This window comes from Hesperophylax consimilis, chromosome 19 (assembly GCF_061612785.1).
Source record: "Hesperophylax consimilis isolate HC1 chromosome 19, BYU_Hcon_1.0, whole genome shotgun sequence".
In the NCBI taxonomy this organism is placed as follows: domain Eukaryota; kingdom Metazoa; phylum Arthropoda; class Insecta; order Trichoptera; family Limnephilidae; genus Hesperophylax; species Hesperophylax consimilis.
Genome location: NC_142854.1, coordinates 14,327,213 through 14,350,312, shown reverse-complemented (window position 1 = coordinate 14,350,312; position 23,100 = coordinate 14,327,213). Strand labels below are relative to the sequence as shown.

Here is a 23,100-nt window from a genome sequence, read left to right as displayed (position 1 = left end):
CAACTGACCCCCTCTCCTACCATAGGAAGAAATATTTGATAGCGTCGTGTGTCGGTAGAAAAGATGATGCGCTGTACATTAACTTTTGATGTGAGCTTTGCGTGTGGCAGCAGCTTTAATCTCAAGTGACCTACCAGGTAAGTATTGTACTGTATATTATCTCCATAAATAGTTAAGTTATAACATACATCACTGTAGAAATGTATTATAAGTTTGTACAGCGCCCTTGAGGTGATTTTGCACAAAAACAGCGCTATACAAGTCATCCAATTATTATTATTATTGTATGCCTTTATTGCAAGAATTGAGTTTGTTCTATAATATATTTTGAAGCATAACTTGCAAAAAGTGTTTTTTTCCTAAAATAATTAAATTAGTACTTACTTACCATCTATGAAAGAGCAGAGTATTCTATTGTAGTTTCTTTATAATATACGTACATAATGACATAACGGAAGACTTACCCATCTTCTCCCAGAAGTTCCTCAGCCAGTTTGAGCCTAAGCCGAACCACTTTCATACTCTGTATGGGGAACAGCTTACAGAACCTGCTGAGGAACGTCGAGTTCCAACAGACCTGTGGGAAGTCCAGACACTGGTCCCACAAGCGCTCGTTATGGGTAAACAGCCAGTTGTGCTCTTGCCCATACTCCAAATACTCAGACATATCTTCGTAATCGCAGTTCAACAACTTCTTCAGATTTTTAGTGGCAGTTTTAGCATGTGGGGGCCCCCGAATCTGCACTATATCGTAGTTTAACAACGGTTCGTAATGGTAATAGTTACCGGGGATAGAATTCAGGATGTCTCCCAAAAACGTAGAGCCCGATCGCCAAGTTGTGATGATTATATTTCGCAAAGGAGTGCCTCCAGTCTCCAATGTTAAATCAGAAAGTTTTTCTGCTTTCACTCCAAACATTCCTTTAGGATATTTGTAGTCTGCCATCTCCATAGCTATCTTATTCCTTTGTAGATTGATTATATCGTCTATAGTAAACGTTTGATTCTGTGACATCTCTATTTGTTTCTGCTGCAGCGCGAGTTTGTTGCGGACAGCCGTGTTTGGGTTTTGTCCCGTATAAAGCTGATTATCCGATGAGAGACTTTGAATTGTCCTTCTAAAGTCGGGCACCGGTCTGTAATTAATATTTCCCGAAAAGCGATGCGAAGCTAATAGCAAAAGCACGCACAAACCACTCACAAAACACACACCGTAAATATTTATTCTTCGAGACATCATGGATGATTATTCTCGCCGCACAAACGCGAAAGATTCGATGTTTCGTTGTTTATAATACGCAATACTTAGTTCAGGTTATTACTGTCACATATTGTATTTAAAATCGCACGATTAACAAGCCGCGGGTTTGTTATTTGTCAGACGCACGCCGAGAGCGCTCGATCAACTGGGTACCATCTTTAATCTGCTGTCAAAGTGAATTCACGTCGGGGTTGCCAAGTTATTAAACAGATTTTAGCCAGAATTTAGTAAAAATAATTCAACTTGAAATTTAACAAAATGTCAAGTGAAAATAACGGTAGTTCGATAACGGAAACGATAAGTTAGCGATGAATCGTGAAATTCAGAGTATATTATATAGTTTAATGATAAAACGAAGTACGTAGCAATGTAATTATAACGATTTAACTTTATGGAAAGTTAAACAAAATCACTAAGGCGGCTCTACAACATTAAAACGGGGGCAAATGAGACCGGCAATCTCAGAGAAACTAATTAATATATTGAATAGTGGGGTTTCATATTATATAAAGGGTAAATGAAAAGGATACCCAATAAAACAACGTTAATTACCACACATAGTGATATAGTAAAACATTTCTTCAATCAAATAGTGAGAAAATTTAATGTTTACTAAGGGGACTTGCATGACAAGGAACAATGTTAGAAATTTGCGTCGTTGCACTGCATCCGTAAAAAATAAAGAACACAGTTTTGATCACAACTGTAAATGAATATCGTTACGATAAGAATAGCAAGCATCATTAAAGTTGCAAAGCTTTTTGTTTATTAAATTAACATGTAAATGCTGCTACTTTCAGCACGCAATTTTGTTTTTAACGTTATAAGCTATGCTATTACATTGTCAAAAAATAAGACATGACACAATAGTTTATCAACGGGAAGAAAGATATTTAAAAAAAGCATTTAAAAATTTCAACGAAGCCGGGTATTATACTTATAATAACTATTCATTTGTTAGACCGTTAGAAGACAGATAAATTTTTGAAGGCAAAAAAAATTCCCCTGGTTCAACGGTTTTTTTTAATATATTCAAATAAGTAATTTCTCGTTTCAAATTTGAAAGCGTTTCACCATATTTTAAAAATACATTCCATTTTTGTAACTTGTAGCGAACTTTTATCACAATGGCATCCCCGAAAACTACCGCATTGCCCAAACATGGATGTTGTATGCATGAATATGTACAGGAAGGTACAGGGCAAATGTATACGTAGTGTTATGTACCGTGTAGATATTTGTCGACATTGTACAAAACTGGCTGGTGAAATCTGTATACATAATCAAAAGGTTTTGGATCATTTGTGAAAGAGTTTTATATTCTAAAATCTTGATTAGGGCTTTTTTACTTGATAAACCTTGAGGTCATGTAACATACATTTTACATAATTGTTATACTTTTATGTCTATCGTTTCGTGCATTGAAACATGCGCCGAGAACTTGCAACGGGATAACGGGAAGCGAAGAGAGAAGAGATTAACGGACCTCAGCTTCTTCTTCCGATTTTTCATTAAATCAGCATCCGAAAAAATACCTATATAAACCCGCATCCGTTACAATACATCTGTTACCTACCTGTGTACAACTTAGAACTAGGTACCTATCAAAATATTATAGCGACTTAATTGGTTGATGATAATAACGCATTTCTTTGTTTTGTAATAGGTATTGAAGAGAGGGAATAATTATTGAAATTTCATTGCGTAATAGGTATATATAAATATTTGGTTACTTGGTTACGATGGTATTGGTTCCAAGCAGAGACATAGGAATTAATCATATGTCTATGGTTCCAAGTTTTCCTATTAATCTGTACCTGTACTAGTTCTTGCATTAATCTTGTTCTAATTATTTAATTTTCAAAAAGTTACATTTGCATAGGCCTGTAAACTTTGCGACGAAGAACTTACGACCCCACGATCTACGTACTACCCACTGAAAGACAACGAGGAAAGAATAGAAGAAATTTAATATCTACAATGCAAAGTTTATTTTGATCATTGTTTTATTATATTTAGATGAGGCATAAAGCGAACAATTAGGTTCCACGTTTTTTTGCCTCCAACTGTCCTCCAACGTTCCTGGAAACTCGCGAACTAAATCGGATTTACACGCACCGCTTATCGCGTTCTAATAATGCAACACGTTTCGATAAGATATTAGTACACAATCGCGCCTCTAATTATGATTTTGATCCACATTTAACTTATAAATTGACTAGCCGAAATTATGTTTAATTTACTGAAATACGTAAAATAATCTTACAGTTCTGTAATATAAATTTAATAATGGCATGTAATAAAGTAATTTTTCGCAAAATCGGCGCACAAAAGTCATCACTCATCCAGTGTTGCTAGATGCACGATTTTTACCATCTTTTCACGGTTTTTCGGTCCCACGACTGCGTTGAAAACCAATGCGAACTTTTCTATGCTGCGCAGTGTCATAGCACTTCGTTTATGCCGTTTCCTTACCGGACCGTGAGACAATGGGCTAAGATGACATGGTTTTTTTACCGATCACCATATTATGAAACTTTTTTTGAGGAAATCCTGAATTAAGGAATGTAGTTCTTGAACTTCAGTACAGGTTCACAATGTCCCTTTTTCTAATAATTATCCTTTCCAATAAATATTTATTAAATTTTGTCAATATACCATTGACCAAATACTACATTCATTAACTAATTAAAATATGTATTGGGTAACTAACCACGCTACCTAATATAAAATAAATTAGTAGAGATATGCGATAACTTAAAAAAAAACTGAAAAAACTTTTTGATTTTATTTTATTTTATGATGACTTAATTGTTTTTACAAAAACATGTTTCTTTATCTTATTTAATTCGAAGAGATATTTAGATAATTTACTGATGTAGGTATGTTGCTTCATTACTTAATTTCGTAAAACATGGTTTTTTAGTCCTTAAAAAACAAATCTCCTGAATTATTCATTTTAGAATCCTATTGTTCCCAATCGTCCATATTGGAAACTGGAAGATGCTCAACGGGTGGCCAGCTATAAGGCGGAATTACAAGTTATACACTATAATGGTTAGTTGTTTTATTTACAAACATTAATGTTTAGTGCATTAGGAAATCGAATGAGGACTTCTGCGCCACCTTGTATGCAAACGAATAAATTGACGAATTTAAAAGAAAATGGTTCGAGTCTCGGTTAAAAAACTTCAATTTACGATCAAGAGATGTCAGCGGTCGTTGCGTTTGACAGGCCTAATAAAATTATTAAGATTTATGGCACGTCATAAAAAACTCGCCAGTAACGTCAAACAATATAATGTGATAATACGACATTTTTACTACGTAGTAAAAACTCTTCTCTCAATTCAGTAGGGCCTGGGTGAGATATTTGGACATCATTCTGAAAGCGTAATGGCGGTTGTGCGCGAAGATTGCCGATGTTCGAAAAACAATTTTATATTTTATTGTTAGCGCATTAATATTTGATGATCGATTCTGCATCATGTAATCAATGATTTTTTTATCGTTTGTATAATTAAAAAAATGTTCGGCATTTGTGATAGTTTGCATTTAAAATTGATATAATTTTTGTCAAAGTTCGGCTTTGTTTGTGCGGCGGCCATCACCGATTCCAAGAGGTGTGCAAAGAGCACTTCTATATATACAGCAGCTCGCCTTGTAAAAGTCAAACATTCGTGAAATAATGTTAAAATCTGGTTCACTTCAAGTCGGTCTCTGTCATTTATGTGAAAGGGCGAAGTATGCGCTGTTGAAAACAAACTATTGCTCTATTTATTAAATAGCCGAAGTTTAGTTCTAAATTGCCGAAGTGTTAAATTAATCGCTTAACGAAACAATGTTTTGTTCATTCTGTTGAAGTTTTACGTGGTATTAAAGTGTTTAGTTTGAGTGTCAAAATAAACAGTGCACATTCGTCAAATATGGGATATTTTATCACAAGCAACAAGGTATGTCCCTGATGTATCTATTTATACAAGTGATGGTTTTAATATTATTCGTATTTCTGTAGTTTTAGTAACATTATGTTCGGATATTCTGCCATGTTTCGATTAGAATGTGTCAGGCTCCCACCCTCTCCGATGTCTCCTATAATAACACACTAAACTAAGGCACTGATGTTTTCACGTTGAACTTGAGATAATTAATGTATTTATTTAGAATTATTACGAAGTTTGACATGACGTTTTTTTTACATGACGTTTCATAGGTAGGTACCTTCTAGATTTTATTATATTAATATTATAAAAGCGAAAGTCTGTCCATATAATTTTATAGGGCAATACAGTGATCGGAATCTATCCAGTATAAAAGTGTACGATTAATTGTTTATTTTTATTATGCTGTTAGGGAAATTTAGAAAAATTATAAATAGGTAGGAACCATAGACATATGAATGTGGTAGGAACTGTTAAAAGTAATCAGGCTAAGAAAGTCAGTAGGTAGGTACCTACATAATGAAGGCTTTTAGAAATTCTTCTGTAACAGGGATCTAAGTACGTTTTCTCTATTCTATTTCACGTCATGGGAAGCTGGTCAGCTGGACAATGGACAGTACACCAATGATTTTGAATCCTGCTTAACTGGTACGAGTGCAGTTCCACTGACTTGTTGTGGTCTGCACCTGATGGTTGAAAATTTCCCAGATGATTGTCTACTGATGTAAGGTTACACCAAATTGGTTGGTATCCTGTACTTGAAGGTTACACCAAAACTAAACGCCGAAAACCGTTTCCATGATAACTCGAAATAATGACAATTCAACAAACCTTTAAAAATTGATATAAAAAGTTATTAAAAGCGATGAACAAAACTAACCTATAAACCCTACATAACCTAATTTTTATTTCAGCTTAAAGTTGTGCTGATTTATAATATACCACTCAATTTCTACCGAGTTAGGTATAACAAGTTTCTCATTAACTCTTTAAGTTCTGAAATAATATCAATTTAATAATACTTGAAGATAATATCTATATATTTGTTAAGCCGAAACGTTAATTATATGGCTAGCATTACACTTGTAAGTTTTTTCGTAAATTTACGACTTCTAGCCAATGGGCGCATTGGATTTTCAAAATGCAAGATGCCCATTGGCTAGAAGTCGTAAATTTACGAAAAAACTTACAAGTGTAATGCTAGCCTATGAAATACCCTCAATAGAAAAAAAATCGCAAAGTAAGCTCCGAAAATTATTAAATACACGTTTCGTTCTGTTATTTAATATGTTATAGGCATGAAACAATTCACAGTGTATCTTTAAATGCAACTAAAGCATTTGTCGAAAGATTTTTTGCTCTATTTCAAACGACATATCTCCCTTTCAAACCATCTTTGAACACTTAACTACGGGGGTCTTAAAGAGACGCTTGGATTAAGAAAGGAAAATAGTACACGATTTTCCAATAAGAGGTGTTATTTTGATATTCAATCGTAAAAGATCAATGGTTTCGTTGCTTGTGTGGCACGTAGCGCCATCTTGTTGAAAGTAAACGTTGTCCAGATCAGTACCATCCAATTCCGGCCATAAAAAAATCATTGATCATCTCTCGATAGCGCAATCCATTCACTGTAACTGTTGCTCCAGCCTCATTTTCGAAAAAGTAAGGTCCAATGACTCCGCCGGACCATAAACCGCACCAAACAGTCACACGTTGAGGATAGAATGGCTTTTCAACAATAACTCTTGGGTTTTCCGAGCCCCAGATGCGACAATTTTGCTTGTTGACGAAGCCACCGAGGTGGAAATGAGCCTCATCACTCAAGATGATTTGCATTTGATTCACTCAAGTGTATTTTAATAATTTCAATGCGTTGTTGAAGTGTGTATCGTTCCATTTTTATTGATGGCGTAGTTTCTACTTGTCAAATGTAAAAAAATGACAGCTTCAAAAGTAACATCTGCCGAAATAGCGGGCTATTCAAAATAACACCTCTTATTGGAAAACCCTGTATATGGCGCGGAAGTTAACGTGTAAAGGTCGGGGAAACGATTAAGTGAATGTTGAGAGTTAGAATAACAAAAGAGTATGAATCAAGGAGTGTGTGTGGCGAGACAGAGTTTCTCTCAGTCTACCCTCTCTGTCTACCCTTGCAGTGAAACGCGTAATGGTTAGTTAGTTTTTGTTCCTATGCTAAAATAAGCTTAAATAACGTGAAAGATTTATTTGCACTCCTTCAGATTCGTAATAAAATGACGATTAGATTACACACTTTACTTAGGTAAATCATCTATAATGGTGTCATGTCCGCGCTAATTGATTTTACAACTTCACTTCCGACAAATTAACCCCTTGTTTCCACATAAAGACCATATTTTATGCTTGATAACACCTTTAATTGATTTTTTTGTTATAATTTTTATTATTTTTTGTCCCCAAGGGGTTATCAAGGAATAAAAACCAATGGCACAAACAATTGTTCAATTTAAAAAATTATTAATTTACAGTGTAACATGCATAAATATAAAGATAAAGATAACATGAAAATCATCAATATAGATATATTAAACTTTCCCTTACTGTGCTAAAAAAATCCACGCGTTCCGGTGCTATGTAGTCAATACACATCTCTAAATTAGCGATTTAATATCGGAATAATATGAATATTCATAGCTAATCGCTTATGTTTATTATATTTTATATCAAAAGTGATAATAATTGTAATTTAATTGCTGAAAACATGAAAAAACCATCGGAAAATGCTAAAACAACGTGCGAGGGGTCTAACGACGGTCCGCGACCGACTAACGGCCGGCTGTCACAACAGGCTGGACTGCACACATACAGCTATGCGGTCGTAGGTATCGATGGTCTAAATCAAAATACAACTGCGGACGTGTGGATTTCTCATGTTCCCGCATAGCGAACTAAAGCGGGACATCAATAGCGTGTCATTTCCTGGCACACTCTTCGCGAAGCAGTGTCACACGGTTGATTGATTGTATTGGTGTATTTGTTCCCGATTTTAACAAAAATATCTGATTTTTAATTGAATTTGAAAACTATGAAAAATATTATTTTTTAATTCAGTGCATAAATGTATAACGGAGGAATACCTAAAATCTGAACCCAGAATTTATTATATTTATTAAAGTTATTAGAAGCAATGTGTAGTAAATACACACCACAGATGAGGAAAGGTTAAAAAAGTAAGTGTACAATGTGCGTGCCGCTAAAACTCAGAAACGAGTCCCGGTACGATCAAGGTAGTTATATGGTGTGGTAGCCCTCTATCCCCCATCCATGAAGAAAGTTCCCGTTTTTACCTGAAGGGCGTGCTTTTGAAGAAATAAGTGCTGGAAGTTTCTCCCTCTAGAAAATTGCAGAACAGTCCAGAACATTAGAGAGTATTCGAGAGCATTCCACAACATTCCAGAACATCCCGGACCATACTGAAATGTTCGGGAATAGTCTGAAACGTTCGGGAACATCTTAATACAGGGTTTTCCAATAAGAGGTGTTATTTTGAATAGCCGCTATTTCGGTAGATTTTACTTTTGAAGCTGTAATTTTTTGACATTTGACAAGTAGAAACTACGCCATTAATAAAAATGGAACGATACACGCTTCAACAACGCATTGAAATTATTAAAATTCACTTGAGTGAATCAAATGCAAATCATCTTGAGTGATGAGGCTCATTTCCACCTCGGTGGCTTCGTCAACAAGCAAAATTGTCGCATCTGGGGCTCGGAAAACCCAAGAGTTATTGTTGAAAAGCCATTCTATCCTCAACGTGTGACTGTTTGGTGCGGTTTATGGTCCGGCGGAGTCATTGGACCTTACTTTTTCGAAAATTTGGCTGGAGCAACAGTTACGGTGAATGGATTGCGCTATCGAGAGATTATTAATGATTTTTTATGGCCGGAATTGGATGGTATTGATCTGGACAACGTTTAATTTCAACAAGACTGCGCTCCGTGCCACACAAGCAACGAAACCATTGATCTTTTACGATTGAATATCAAAATAACACCTCTTATTGGAAAACCCTGTATTTACGGTATTATTTTTCGGTGGAATACGGATTGCAACCTAGCAGAAAAATAGATGCCATGGGAAATAAGCTTAACAAGCGGTACGCAAAATGTAGAGCTATTTGATTTACAAATTCAAGAGATTTAAAAAAAATTCTTCATGTTCCTGAAAAAGAACATTGGTATTGGAAAGGTTAACTATCTTAGTCTGATAGCGTCTGCCGCAATAGGGTAATAATGCAATGAGTTTGTCGTTAAATAATGTTAGTTATAACTAGCATCCTCTTTCTGACATCCTCCATCCTTCCACCTGAACACCTTAATTTCCAGATAATTAGTTTTATTAGGTATATCTGAAAACTGTTAGATGCAATTAAGTGTGTAGTTACTTCCCAGAGGACTGATTTACTTCATTATAAGGTTATATTAATACTAGCTGACGTTAACCCCGCGTTGCTCGGGGTTAAGAATGATTTGGAGTAAATTTTTGATATTGTAAATTCTAGTGTATAGTTCTAGACGGGTGCATTTTAAGGCGATGCACTACGTCGTGTAATATTTTAAATCGAGCCGTTATCAATAACACCCCTTACGTAGATGGCGATAAGGTATATTAAATTCCCGCTTAACACCATCCGCATGTTTTGATTTATGCAAGCAAAAACATGGCCAAAAAGTGCATTTTATTTTATTTTGTGGATGTTCAGGCATAAATATTTATTTTTATTCCGATCATTTTATAAATAACTTAATTCTCACATTATACAATAAAATCATAACCGAAAATGGGTTCGTAACTAGGAGATTTTAAACTTTAAAGCAGTTTTCATAGGCCTTATACATTATTTTTTTCTGGGCTTATAAAAAGACTTAATCTAAAAAATACTAGATTATTTCAAAGGCCAAGATGTATTCTACTCGCAGTATTTAATTAAGACATCTGAAACATTTCTAGGCGACCTAATTTTCAAACCAAAAACACATGATTTTGCATGACTACGTAGTTCATCGCCTTAAGATGGAAATAATATTATTGTAAAGAATTGTAAAAGTTTAATTTTGAAGTATTTATTTCACTCGATCGTGCCTTGTCTTCTTCGGTCTTCCCCGACTTCATCCACCATTCGCTTTCTCGACATTCGTACTCCTTATCACGTACGCGACACGCGTACGTTATTTTACGACAAATTATTATTTGATTCTTGTCTTTCTGGGGCGTCCCGACTATTTCTACCATTCACCTAATGTAATAATAATAAAACTCATACTGCAAGTACCATTCTACACAGACTCAAAAAAAATCTTCAAAACACTAGACGTCATGTCAATAAGACAACTTTACGCCAAAACTGCTCGCCTACTTAATAACTTCGCCTAATAATCTTCATATTACAAATCAACCAAAAGCCATAATAAAAACCAGGTCCTCAACAAATAAAACACTGAACATTCCGATAACACACACCACACACGGACAAAGACACTTTCAATACTATACTACGCAACCAAACTTTTTAACAGTATGCCCATTACTTTGAAACAATTATTGACTACAAACACATCTACAAACTTTTTCAAAAAACATATCGTAGCCTGGATAAAAATCAAGATATTCACTTTATTCAAAAGATTATAATTCCAAACCAAACATAACCAAAATATAATAAGTAAAATTAAATATTATACACGTTCTTCAAGAATTATTCAAAAAATACATACACTCACATATAAATGTGTGTTTTCATGTTTCAATATGTCTGTGAAAACAAAAAAAATAATAATAACTTTCTACCACAACACATAAATACCTGTCACCCTTAATCACAAACACGTTAACACCTCAGCACAGGTTCTCCTAGTGAGGTGTTCACGTAACATACAATATCACCCACACACAGTTTTACCTATATCAACCTATGTTCTTTATTTTTTATACCTTTTTTCTGTACTTTTTTCTCTGTACTACAATAGCCACTGTAATCATTTGTAAAATGTGTATTCAAGAATAGACATAAATAAATAAAATTATCATGAAACAATGTTACTGTTAAAAGAACTACAACTTTCATTGTATCGACCATAGACATATGAATATTAGTAGACCTGCCCTAAGTGATTAAAAGCGTATTATTCCCCACTCCCCATACCGGTTCCATTGGAGCCGGCTGTGCTCGCGTATGGCCTCAAGTGAATTTAGAAAACGTGACGTCATCATTCTTGTGCGAACTATGGTCGAGGCATCATCGGTTCATTTTACGAAATAACACGGCAAAATGGTGACTTGTACTATGAAAACTTGTAAAAATAGATGTGAAAAAGAGAATAAACCCAATTGTCTTATTACATTCCATATATAAGCATTATTTTACTTTATTTTAAGCATATTCACATCGTATAATATGGATCAGTTGTAGAAACATAAATACTATCACATCGAGACACGTCTGGACGTGAAACACAAAGCTGGTTGGTTGCTGGGAAGTAAATTATGAACATTTATAAAAGTGTCTTAACTAAATACATAAACGAAATATTCGACTCTGAAAATAGAAGAAATTTATTTTGCCGAATTTGGACATCGCAAATTTGTTCATAACGTGGCGAGTAATTTGCGCTCCCATGTAAAAATGTCTATTCATTCAAAAGCAGATTTTACTTTTAAGAACTAAATGGTGATATTATAAGGCGAGATGCCTATATACTATCAGATTGATTTATTGACGAATCACAGTCAGCTTTACCCTCTTCGTTCTTCAACAGTTGATTTTACCCCTCATCCTTAATTTCTAGTCTATTAATATTCATATGTCTGTGGTATCGACCTTATTTCGATCCCGTATCTAATTCCAGTGAAGAGATAATGTGTCATTTTTCTCTCGGGCGTCCCCGAATATTTCTACCATTCACTTCTGTATACCACATTATTACTATTAAAAAACTACATTATATCGACTTCAATTCCACTCAGTATCTCTTTCCAGTGCAGAGACATTGCGTTAAGACTTCATCGATCGTCACCGACTTTAACAGGAACATTTCTCACCTGGGACAATCTGAAAGTAAAATATCTAATATCAATACATTATTATGCAAATAACGTTTCCCTCAAGGTAGCGCTAGAACGTTGAAATAATTATTATTCATGAATATTGAACGGTGAACGCGGAGGATACGGAACAAGGGAAAAGTCGCCTGATAAATTCATAATATTATGCTAATAATAATGCAGCCATTTTGTTCTTATTACCTTCACGCCTACCACTGCAGATCTGAGAATTATGCGGGCCATGATGAAAACTGTAGGCTTTGGAGTCGATGTGTAAAATGTGTAAAAAATATTAACAACTAAGAACTTATAAGCTTTTTTAGGTCATTTCATAAAAACATCTCCTGTCCTAAAGAGTCCTTAATTCTCCAGTGTTTTAAAATAAATATCAATTGTGGTTTTGCCACTAATCGTATAAAAAATATCAATTGTAGTTTTGCCACTAATCTTATAAGAAATATCAATTGTAATTTTACCACTAATCTTATAAGAAATCTCAATTGTACTTTTGCCACTAATCTTATAAGAAATCTCAATTGTACTTTTGCCACTAATCTTATAAGAAATCTCAATTGTACTTTTGACACTAATCTTATAAGAAATATCAATTGTAATTTTGCCACTAATCTTATAAGAATATCAATTATACTTTTGCCACTAATCTTAAAAGAAATATCAATTGTACTTTTGCCACTAATCTTATAAGAAATAGCAATCGTACTTTTGCCACTAATCTTATAAGAAATCTCAATTGTACTTTTGCCACTAATCTTATAAGAAATCTCAATTGTACTTTTGACACTAATCTTATAAGAAATATCAATTGTAATTTTGCCACTAATCTTATAAGAATATCAATTATACTTTTGCCACTAATCTTAAAAGAAATATCAATTGTACTTTCGCCACTAATCTTATAAGAAATATGAATTGTACTTTTGCCACTTATCTTATAAAAAATATCAGTTGTACCTTTGCCACTTATCTTATAAAAAATATCATTCGTACTTTTGCCACTAACAGATTCTCGGTAGTTGTATTTAACCAATTAACTTCAATTTACATTATATAAATATATGTATAACTGTGCAATATTATTTAACCCATAACATAACGCGAGACATGTCAAAAATACTCAAAACCGCAATGTACAAACTTTGGCGGAAATGCCCATATCCTGCAAGAGTCCTAACAGCTGTTAAGAGGAAGCTACAAGCCAAAAGTGTGTATATTCTTGGTATACCTTATATTGTAGGTAATACGCATTAAAATCGCTTGACAAATGGTGTCTAGAAATGTTCGATTTTAAGCACAAAACTGGTTTTTATTTATTTTGTAAATAATTTTATAAGAAAGTAAAAAAGTTAATCAATTGAAATTGTCACAGATAATCTTAGCTATAACACTGTATTTTTTTTAAATTGTTTCCTTTGCGCGTTCATACATTTCTATTGAAAAAAAAATTTTTAGTAGTTTACATTTATATTTTTTATTGAGTAATTTATTTATTTATTTGTATTCTATTCAAGCGAAACGATAGGAAAACCTTCATTTTTATCTAAAGCATATTTTTTGGTATTCATAATTAACACCAATTCCTTATAAAGATTAATCAAAATATAATACATGTCTTCTTATTTACAAAATAAATAATAAACTCATACATACAAATACAGAACTCATTAAAACGTCCCAAGTACACACACACTTTACACGGCAACACGATAAAATACATTTAAACACCATACATACTCATTATGGCAAGCAATCCATTGGTTACGAGGGAAGCAACATATATAATTGCCTCCCAGACGAAATTAAAAATGAAAAAAGTATAGGTACATTTAAAAAAAATTGTTCAGTTTTATTCTCAATCAACAAAACAATGAAAGTGAATAATATCAGTGTGTAATATATTTATGTGTAATATATATGTTATTTCTAGTTAAATAAGTGAAAATGTAATTTTCTTTTATTTACAATAAAAATATAAAAAAAAAAAAAAAAATGATTTAGCATTAAGCTTCGCCTTTTGGAGTATGTTGTATGTTTTACGTTTCTATTCATGTCAGGACATTAACCAGGGTCACGTGTCACATATAATGATTTTATCAATGCATCGAACAGTGGTCAGTTCTCACGATGTAGTTTTGAATGACAAATAAACACCAGGCCTGCGATTCTGGAGTTAAACGATCAATCGTTTTCGTATGCGCCGTCTTCGAGTGAAAAACTACTAGTCGTCGCGACTAACTTTTTCGAATGTTTCAATTTTACGTATTCTTGAGCGTCGAACGGTCGAAGTTGGTAGAAGAGATGATTATATTGGCACCCCTGTGAATATTGTCTATGTTCCTGATGTTTTTGGGATTTTTATGGTGTGATTGTCAAACAGACAACAGTAATTCGTTATTCAAAACAGAAATGGCTGCGGGACATATTACAAATTGCCAAAAGCAACTCTTAATTGAGCTTGTAAGCTCCGATAAAGACTTAGTAAGTGGGAAATTTTCACCCACTTTTACATTTGCGGAATCCGCGCGGTAAAACAAAAATTGACAGCTAGACTAGATTTTGACAGCCAATTCCATAAAAACGCCAACAACCTACCACTCGCTGCCCTATTTCTACTGGTTATACCCAGTAGTTGTTGCGTGGAATGACTTTTGACGTTTGGCGTCGAAGTATGTACCTTCGACCAATTTCGGGAATAGCAACGACGACCAACGTACGTACTTTCGACGGCGATTACGAGCGCCCTCGATTCAGGAATAGAGCCCCTGGTCACACACACCGGACAGATCAAAACGTACTCCTGTAACCCCTTTTAATTTATCATGTTTTTCATTATTATTTGGGAGGGCATAGGTACCGTCACCCCGGGAATCATTCATTAGATAACTAACACCTCTGCTGTAGGTCACCCCAAATGGTTCACTACGTTCGGTGTTAAGGCGAAGCTTAATGCCAAATAACTATTTTGATTAATCTTTATAACGAATTGGTGTACATTATGAATACCAAAAAAATGCTTTAGATAAATTGAAGGTTTTCCTATCGCTTCGCTTGAGTAGAATACAAATACAAAAATAAATTACTCAATAAAAAATATAAATGTAAACTACTAAAATTTTTTTTTTTTCAATATAAATGTATGAACGCATAAAGGAAACAACTTTTTAAAAATACAGTATTATAGCTAAGATTATCTGTGACAGTTTCACTTGATTAACTTTTTTTTTGCTTTTTTTCAGGGGTTTGCTCGGCGCTCACATTTTAATTATTTCTGATGTACGTATTATTAAAATCGCAAATGTTTCTAGAGGAATCGCTTCGGATGTAAGTTATTTATATTAAAGATTAGTAAAAACAGGACCTTACCATTGAAATATTTCAAATTTTAAAAAACGAAAATTGAAAATTTTTTAAAACGTTTTTACTACTATAAAATTAACCTTAAGCTCCAGATTTTATTTCTCTAGACGATGAATTGGTAACTTCTCGAGGGATCCCTATAGAAACATTTGAGATTTTAGTAATACGTTCATCAGAAATAATTAAAATAAACCCTGCGGAAATATATATCCAGGGCAAAGTCGACCGTAGGTCCGTCCATTACGCCGGGCCGCGCGCTAATATTGTTTTTATATGTCTTCATCACTTTTCTCGTCAAGATTACCACTTTATTTTAGATATTTGATGGGGCAAATTCAACCGCACGTCTGTCCAATACACCAGGACGGCGCGTCGCATATTTTTGTACACGGCTGCTTCACTTACGTCGTTAAGTTTCTGGCTCTATTTAGGGTATTGTCTCAACCGCAAACGGTTGCAGTTACTGCCTCCCTTTCTCGTTTACGTTATAAGATATTGTATACGTACCATGAGACGTTCGATCTCTCTGATTGTTATAAATTAAGGTCCTTTTAATTAAACTCCGTTATTGAGAGCAAACTGAATCACTTTATTTAACAATAAATATACACTATCACATGATATGACTAGGCACTTTTTACAGTAAATACTCTAGATCAGAGGTTCCCAAACTCTTTTGTGTCGTAGACCCCTTGCCATGTTTTTCTGTTTTTGGTAGACCCCCTACTTACCTGATATTGATTTTTTGTAAATTTCTAACTGTAGTGAAGTTTAGTGTTAAAAACTTAAAGTAAAAACACATGTTCATTTTTATACATTTATTAATTGAATTTAAATTATAACTACTTAAAATAAAATTTTGTATCTGTTATATAAAATAAACGTAACATAAAATAAACTAAGCAATAAGTAAATGTTTTTAGTGGGAAGGATGAACCTGATGCTTTAATAATAAATTATCAACATTTGGCGTAAATTTTGTAAGGTTTAATCTTAAGTCTCCTCGGCTAATGATGTCCAGTCTGTTTCTTTTTTTTTCGTTAGGAGATTGGTAACAGCGCTGAACCCCCTTTCCACTAGGTATGACGATGGAAAGGAAATAAAAAATTTCCGCGCTATATGCCATAATACGGGATAAGTAACGAGTATGTTTTTTTGCAGCCAGAAGTGCTGATATCCGTGCTTAAACTGAACCTTCAGTTCTTCGTTTGTACTTATTTCTGTCAGTTCCTCTTGTTTTATGACATTCGTTTCTTCTATGTCACAATATGGGTTAATTATCCACGGTGGTATTACCATAGTCAAAACATCCTCAAACCTAGTTTCAAAATCTGAATAGAGGGCAGTTGTATAGAGAAATGGGTCGTTTTGCAAATAATTACACAAGAACCTTTCAATATCAGAACTCATTTCATCAATATGTCTTTCAACAGTATTGTTGCTTAAGGGAATTCTTTTAATGATATCAGATGCAGGTTTGTGTAAAACAGTTTTTAAAACCTCTTCAGCGGCTGGCAAAATTAACTTCTCTCCGATAGTATGCGGTTTTCCGGATTTTGCTATAGGTAAGTAGCAAGATATTGTAAGACGCCCGCAAACCATCATCGTTTCTTTGTGACGTCGAAGCGAACATTCTGTCCAGCGTAGGTCTCTTCTGAAGTTTATCTTTGAGTGTATGAAAGTATTTCAAATCTGTATCTGTTTTATCAGGGTGACATCTTCTCAAATGATCCTGCAGCTTAGATGGTTTCATAGCGTCATTGCCCAAAACTTTGTTGCATAAAAAGCACATAGGCAATTGTTTGTCCGACAATGATGGAATAAAGCCAAGCTTCAGATAATCAACACTGTACTGTCTACATTTGTTTTTAGATTCGAACATGGCATCAATCATCTGTGGGCAAAATTAATCTATTTAAATAAGACATAAAGTTCAGCAGCTGTATATTAAAAAATCAAAGTCAAATTAAAATTGTATGGTCTTAGATTTTATGGCAGGCATAGGCGTACAGCCATTATAAATTAATATGAGAAGGGGAATGTTATGAATGTTACTTAAGGTTTTGGTATGATGGAACTTTAAGGAAATTTGAAAGTAACATGACAAAAAATGTTAAAATAAAATATTATACAACGAATAATAATAACATTTTTTATGCGATTTATCTCTACGTACATTCGACTGTCATGTGTAAAAGTTCACTGGTTCCACTTTATCAATAATACAAAATTTAAATTTTAATATAGAGAAGTATGTAGAGTGCAATATCCATAATCCGAACCTCCGTAATCCGAACGTTCCAGTAATCCAAACTGGCCCACAGTGTAACGACCAATGGACAAAAGTACAATTTTTTTACTTTTTTGTGAAGTTATTTGGTAAGATATATGTATTTATAAAAGAATAATAAATACCTAGCAAGGTCATAAATAAGTAAATATTGACACACATACATATATTTGTTTATGTGACCGGCCAAAATATGTAGTTTAATTCCAAAATATATTTTTTTAATATGTTTCCTATATGTAAACATTTAAATTCTATGAAAAAAAAAACAAAGAAATGAGAGTGTGTATTGGAAATTCTTCAAAAAACACGCAGTTGTACAGTTTTGGATTTCTTATTTTCTTAATTAATCTTTCAAAGTGGTAACATATTGTGTGTTAATAATAAAATACATTCTTAATATGTATGTACAGTTGTCTTTTTTTAGATTTTTCCGAAAACATTCCATAATCCGAACTTTTCGGTAATTAGTTCGGATTACGGAGATTGCACTGTAATTATAATACCGATTGCTAAAACTTTGAAAAAGAAACTATTGAGGAGTACTCGTATAATTTTGCATTATTTGAATATTAAACTACTAATAACTGAAGTCATGATCGGCGTAATTTATCTATCTTTGCTAAGTACGAGTACAAAACTAAAATTTAATAAAAAATAATGTACTTACTTTTCTCCGGCACTCTCAAACAAAATAACACTGATTCACTATAATTTGTGTGATAAACTACCAGTTTACATTTTTAAAAATATTTTCTTAGCACTTTCCTTTTCAAGATTCAGGAAACGAATAAACGTATTTTTCTCACATTCGTATTTATAGAGTGACGAATTGAACATAGGTACTGGTATATCATTATTTGCAGGTTTTTACAAGTTCAAAATGTATTGCAACCACAAAGCGAATGCCTACATCCTACAACTTACACAATTTTATAAACATATATAATAATTTTTTTTACTTCATAGGTACTTTTATAAATAATGTATATGTCTTAATATTATAAGATAGTATAATGTAAGTAAAAAGTTACTATGAGTGTATGTTGAGATCCACTATCGTGGACCCCCATTTTCATTTCATGGACCCCCAATTTTTTTTTTCTCTGACGTAGACCCCTTGCAGGTTGTCATAGACCCCTGGGGGTCGATATAGACCACTTTGGGAATCACTGCTCTAGATACAGGCTAGTTCCTGTGGTTCTTTAGGAAAGGTGAAACCTTTGGTTGTTTTTGAGCAAGAGAGAGTTTTTAAGAAAACCCAACCTTTTATATGACAAAAGACTGTTGACAACCTTCAAGCCGCAAAACAGGAATCGGCCTTGCCGACGCGACTTAATTACAAACAAATAGCAGAGGCGAGAACCTTTTATAAACAATATAATCTAACCATCATAGGTGTCACTAGTGGTCAGAGATGTGCAAAATGGGTACCCAAAACCATTTGAAATGCAAAATGGAAATGGGTCAGAACTTTTCCATTTGAAAATGCAAAATGGTTTTTAGAAAAGCATTTCAAATGCAAATTGCAAAATACCTACTTTCAAAATGCAAAATGGTTTCTCAGGTCAAACAATTAAAATTATAGAATTTTTAAACAATTTTGTCATTTAATAATGGACATCAATGTAGAACAAACATATTACATGATGATGTAAATCCAAAAACACAACGACTACAGATTATGAAACCACAAAAAATTTGCGCGGGACTAATGTTGCCAACGTAAAAACATGGAAACTGCTATCTAACATTTAATATTACAGCGTCATGGCCCCATGTTCAGTATTTGAATCAGTATTTTTTGTAATGGTATCACTCAATTGCCAGGTCTCCTACCAGGGAGCAACTTGACAAATGTAAATTATCTTTCATAGCGAGGTTGAGGACCGACTGATATTTGGGTCTTACGAAAAAAAAGATGAGTGGAGATAGTAGAAAGAATGTTGCAAAAAAGCATTTAAAATGGAAAATGCATTGAAAAAAGCATTTAAAATGCAAAATGCAAAATGGTTTTTAGAAAAGCATTTAAAATGCAAAATGGAAAATACCCATTTTGCATTTTGCATTTCCATTTGAAATGGATTTATTTGAAATAAAGCACATCTCTGCTAGTGGTACATAATTACTCTGAAAATTATACACTGATTTGTGCACTGTAAATGCAAATGTGTCTCGTTCATGTACAAAAACTGTACAATAATGTACGTGTCATATTATTTAAGTGTTACGTCGCTCATAACGCCCAGCCTACATTTCCAGAAGATTATAATAATGGAAGATATTATGGTATCTCTACGCCTAATGTAATCTGCTCCGATGTGGGAGACCGGAAATCCTCCGAAACGTCACGGCACAAGCAAGATAAGGCCAACTGAGACATTAGCCTAGTAGGCAACTGCCCGAAGGCTCTGAAAATATGAATGCTTATTATTCTTATTTAAATAATAAGTAATGTCCGTATGTGTGTGTCCTATAGATTTAAAAACTACTAGACCGATTTCGCTGAAAATTTCATAGTTTGTTCTTATTAGTGCCAGGAGTGTTTAGAAAGTGGTTTGAGTGGTAGAAGTCGGGGAAGCCCGAAGAAGACTTACGCATTATATTTGCACGGGAATGAGATAAGAAATCGATATGGAAATAAAGTCGATATACTGCAGTTGGAACAGGTGTTATTGGAAATTAATATTTTAATAATCTGTATTTATGTTTGAGCGTCTTTAGGCGAGGAACAGCAAAGTTTATGTTGAGCGGCACAATCATAAATGATCTGATCAGAATTTATTTTCTTAAATGTGATTCGTCCCTCGGCATGAGACTGATTTCGGCAATACTAACATGCTATTTTAATGTTAATGTGCTTTAATATAAATCCAATAAGAACAGTGTGATTAGGATGTATTATAAGCAATACAAGATTGTTATTTTTTTAATGATAAACTAATGTTTATAAGACAAGGTTTTATGCATAGCACAAAGGATAACAAATAATTGTAAGCAATAATTAGTCGCCTGAAATATCAATTCAAATTGAAAATATCTTCCGAGTAAAAATAACTAATTATTGCTTACTATTATTTGTTATCCTTTACCCTATGCATAAAACCTTGTCTTATAAAAATTAGTTTATCATTCAAGTCAAAATTATTTCACCAGAAATGAAGATATAATATGTCTCGACTAGGGTTGCCATCTCTAAAATTTGGCAACCAGGACAAGAGGCGTGAAAACCCCGGATTTTAGAGCCCAAAACCCGGACATGTCAACAGGTTTTTTTAAACACAGTCAGTGTAATAAAAACAGTTTAAAATGTCATAAATCACCTTTTTATTTATTTTCATACCTTAAAATTGAATTTTGTCATCTTTTATCATCATTTTAAATGTACCTAATAAAACAGAATCTTATTACAGTCTGTTACACATTGTTTTCATAATCAGTTAAACAAAAATTATTAATATACTCTGTCATGAAAACTAAACCTTATTAAAATATTAAAATTAACAAAATTGAATTAAATTTTTAAACAAAAATCTTAAAAATACTGAGACCATTTTAGTATTCAGTCTTACAATTTTTGAGGTAACTCTTTTAACTGAATAATAATTATCTTCTTTAAATTTGTATCAGCAGCCATTTACACAACAAAATACCTCTTAACATAATATGAACTAAATTCAGTCTTCTTAAATCTTAAGCAACAAAACTGACCCTTTTTAAAGTTTAGACTTACTGGAATGTAAGTTAAGTACATTATTATTTTTTTTAAACATAAAATATCCAAAACTATTCTCATTTATATCACCTTAACTTTTAATCAACAGCCATATTACCTTAACACGGGCATTAGCCTAGTATGGTTGTAAAAAAAACATAACAATTGTAATTTCAAGAAATCTATGAAATAATAAAAATAAAAATTCTACGTTTCTTTTACGTAAAAAAAAACAATCATAACTTTAACTACAAAAATGAATAGAAATTATAGCACTTGTAAGTACATTATTTGATTATTAAAGATTTTTCCTCAGCCTTTTTTACTTTTCAGTTTTTTTTGTATTTATCACTCTTTCCGATAGCTTTTAGAATATCTTCCCTTTTTAAAAGGAATTTGTAAAAATCAATGCAGCTGTATTCTTGGAAATTGAATTTAATTTTAATTACTGACGAGATTGTTTCTACGTTTAGTAAATTTCTTTCTTTTGTCCATTGTTGTGAAATTAATGAGAATATTCTCTCCACGTTGGCATTATGAGCCGGAATGCAAAAAAATACTGTGCAATTTTCAGCAATTCCGAATATAAATTCTCATTTGGTGTTTTAAAAAATTGTACCCAAAGTTGATTTGAATTTAAAAGCTTATCTTGTTCAGTTAGGTTTTGACTAAAAGTCTTTAAATTCACCCACTCGTCAAATAATTTTGCGTCGTCAATATCTATGTTTTTGTCTTTTAAATAAAGAACAGTGTCCTTAATAAGAGTCCATTCCGTGTTGTTATTAATTTTTGGCAAAAACATCCAGTCAAATTTCTCAAATTGTTTTAACGGTTGCATCCATTCTTCAATGTACGTTTTGATTTCCTTGTAGAAGTCATGCGAGCATTTTATAAACTCTTGTTTCGTGTTTTCATCTTTATTTATAATACTCTGAACATTCAACGGCACGAAACTTTCCTTAATTCGGTCATCTAAGCTTTTTGTTATGGATGCAAGTATGCTTCTGGTTTCAAGGACTGAATTATCACTTTTCTCTAATTTCTGTATTTTTGAGTGAACGGTGTGCATAATTGAATGTATGAGAAATAAGTATGCCTCCGAGAGAGGATTTTTAAAAAACTGTTTAATTAAAACAGGTGGCCTTTCTATGCTTTCAAAATAATCTTTTAATGGACGATAAAGCTTCAGGAATCGCTCGACAGCTGGAAACAGGCTTAGCCAACGCGTCTTGGAATGATACAGAAGCTGTTTATATGCTTTTTCACAGAATTCTTTAAGAGCTTCGGTTCGTACTGTATAAGTGGCATAAAAATTATAAATTTTTAAGATGATGGATTCCACGTCTACTGGCAGTAAATCCACAGAGCATCCCACACCAACCATGTTTGGGTTTAGATTTTCTTTCAGCTTGTGGAAAACATTGTTGGTTCC

The 23,100-nt window shown here is 33.3% G+C and overlaps 2 protein-coding genes across 2 annotated transcripts in view; one reads left to right on the top strand and one right to left on the bottom strand.

Annotated features, from left to right (window-relative positions):
• Positions 1–1,395, bottom strand: part of LOC149414859 (carbohydrate sulfotransferase 1-like) — an 86,127-nt gene extending 84,732 nt beyond the window's left edge. The window contains exon 1 of the mRNA XM_089643486.1: positions 465–1,395. Within this exon, the coding sequence (XP_089499612.1) occupies positions 465–1,240 (776 nt within the window). The 5' untranslated portion in view covers positions 1,241–1,395. The remainder of the gene's footprint in view (positions 1–464) is intronic.
• A 3,562-nt stretch (positions 1,396–4,957) lies between these two features.
• Positions 4,958–23,100, top strand: part of LOC149414858 (beta-1,4-glucuronyltransferase 1-like) — a 240,317-nt gene continuing 222,174 nt past the window's right edge. The window contains exon 1 of the mRNA XM_089643340.1: positions 4,958–5,214. The gene's annotated coding sequence lies outside the window, so the exon portion shown is untranslated. The remainder of the gene's footprint in view (positions 5,215–23,100) is intronic.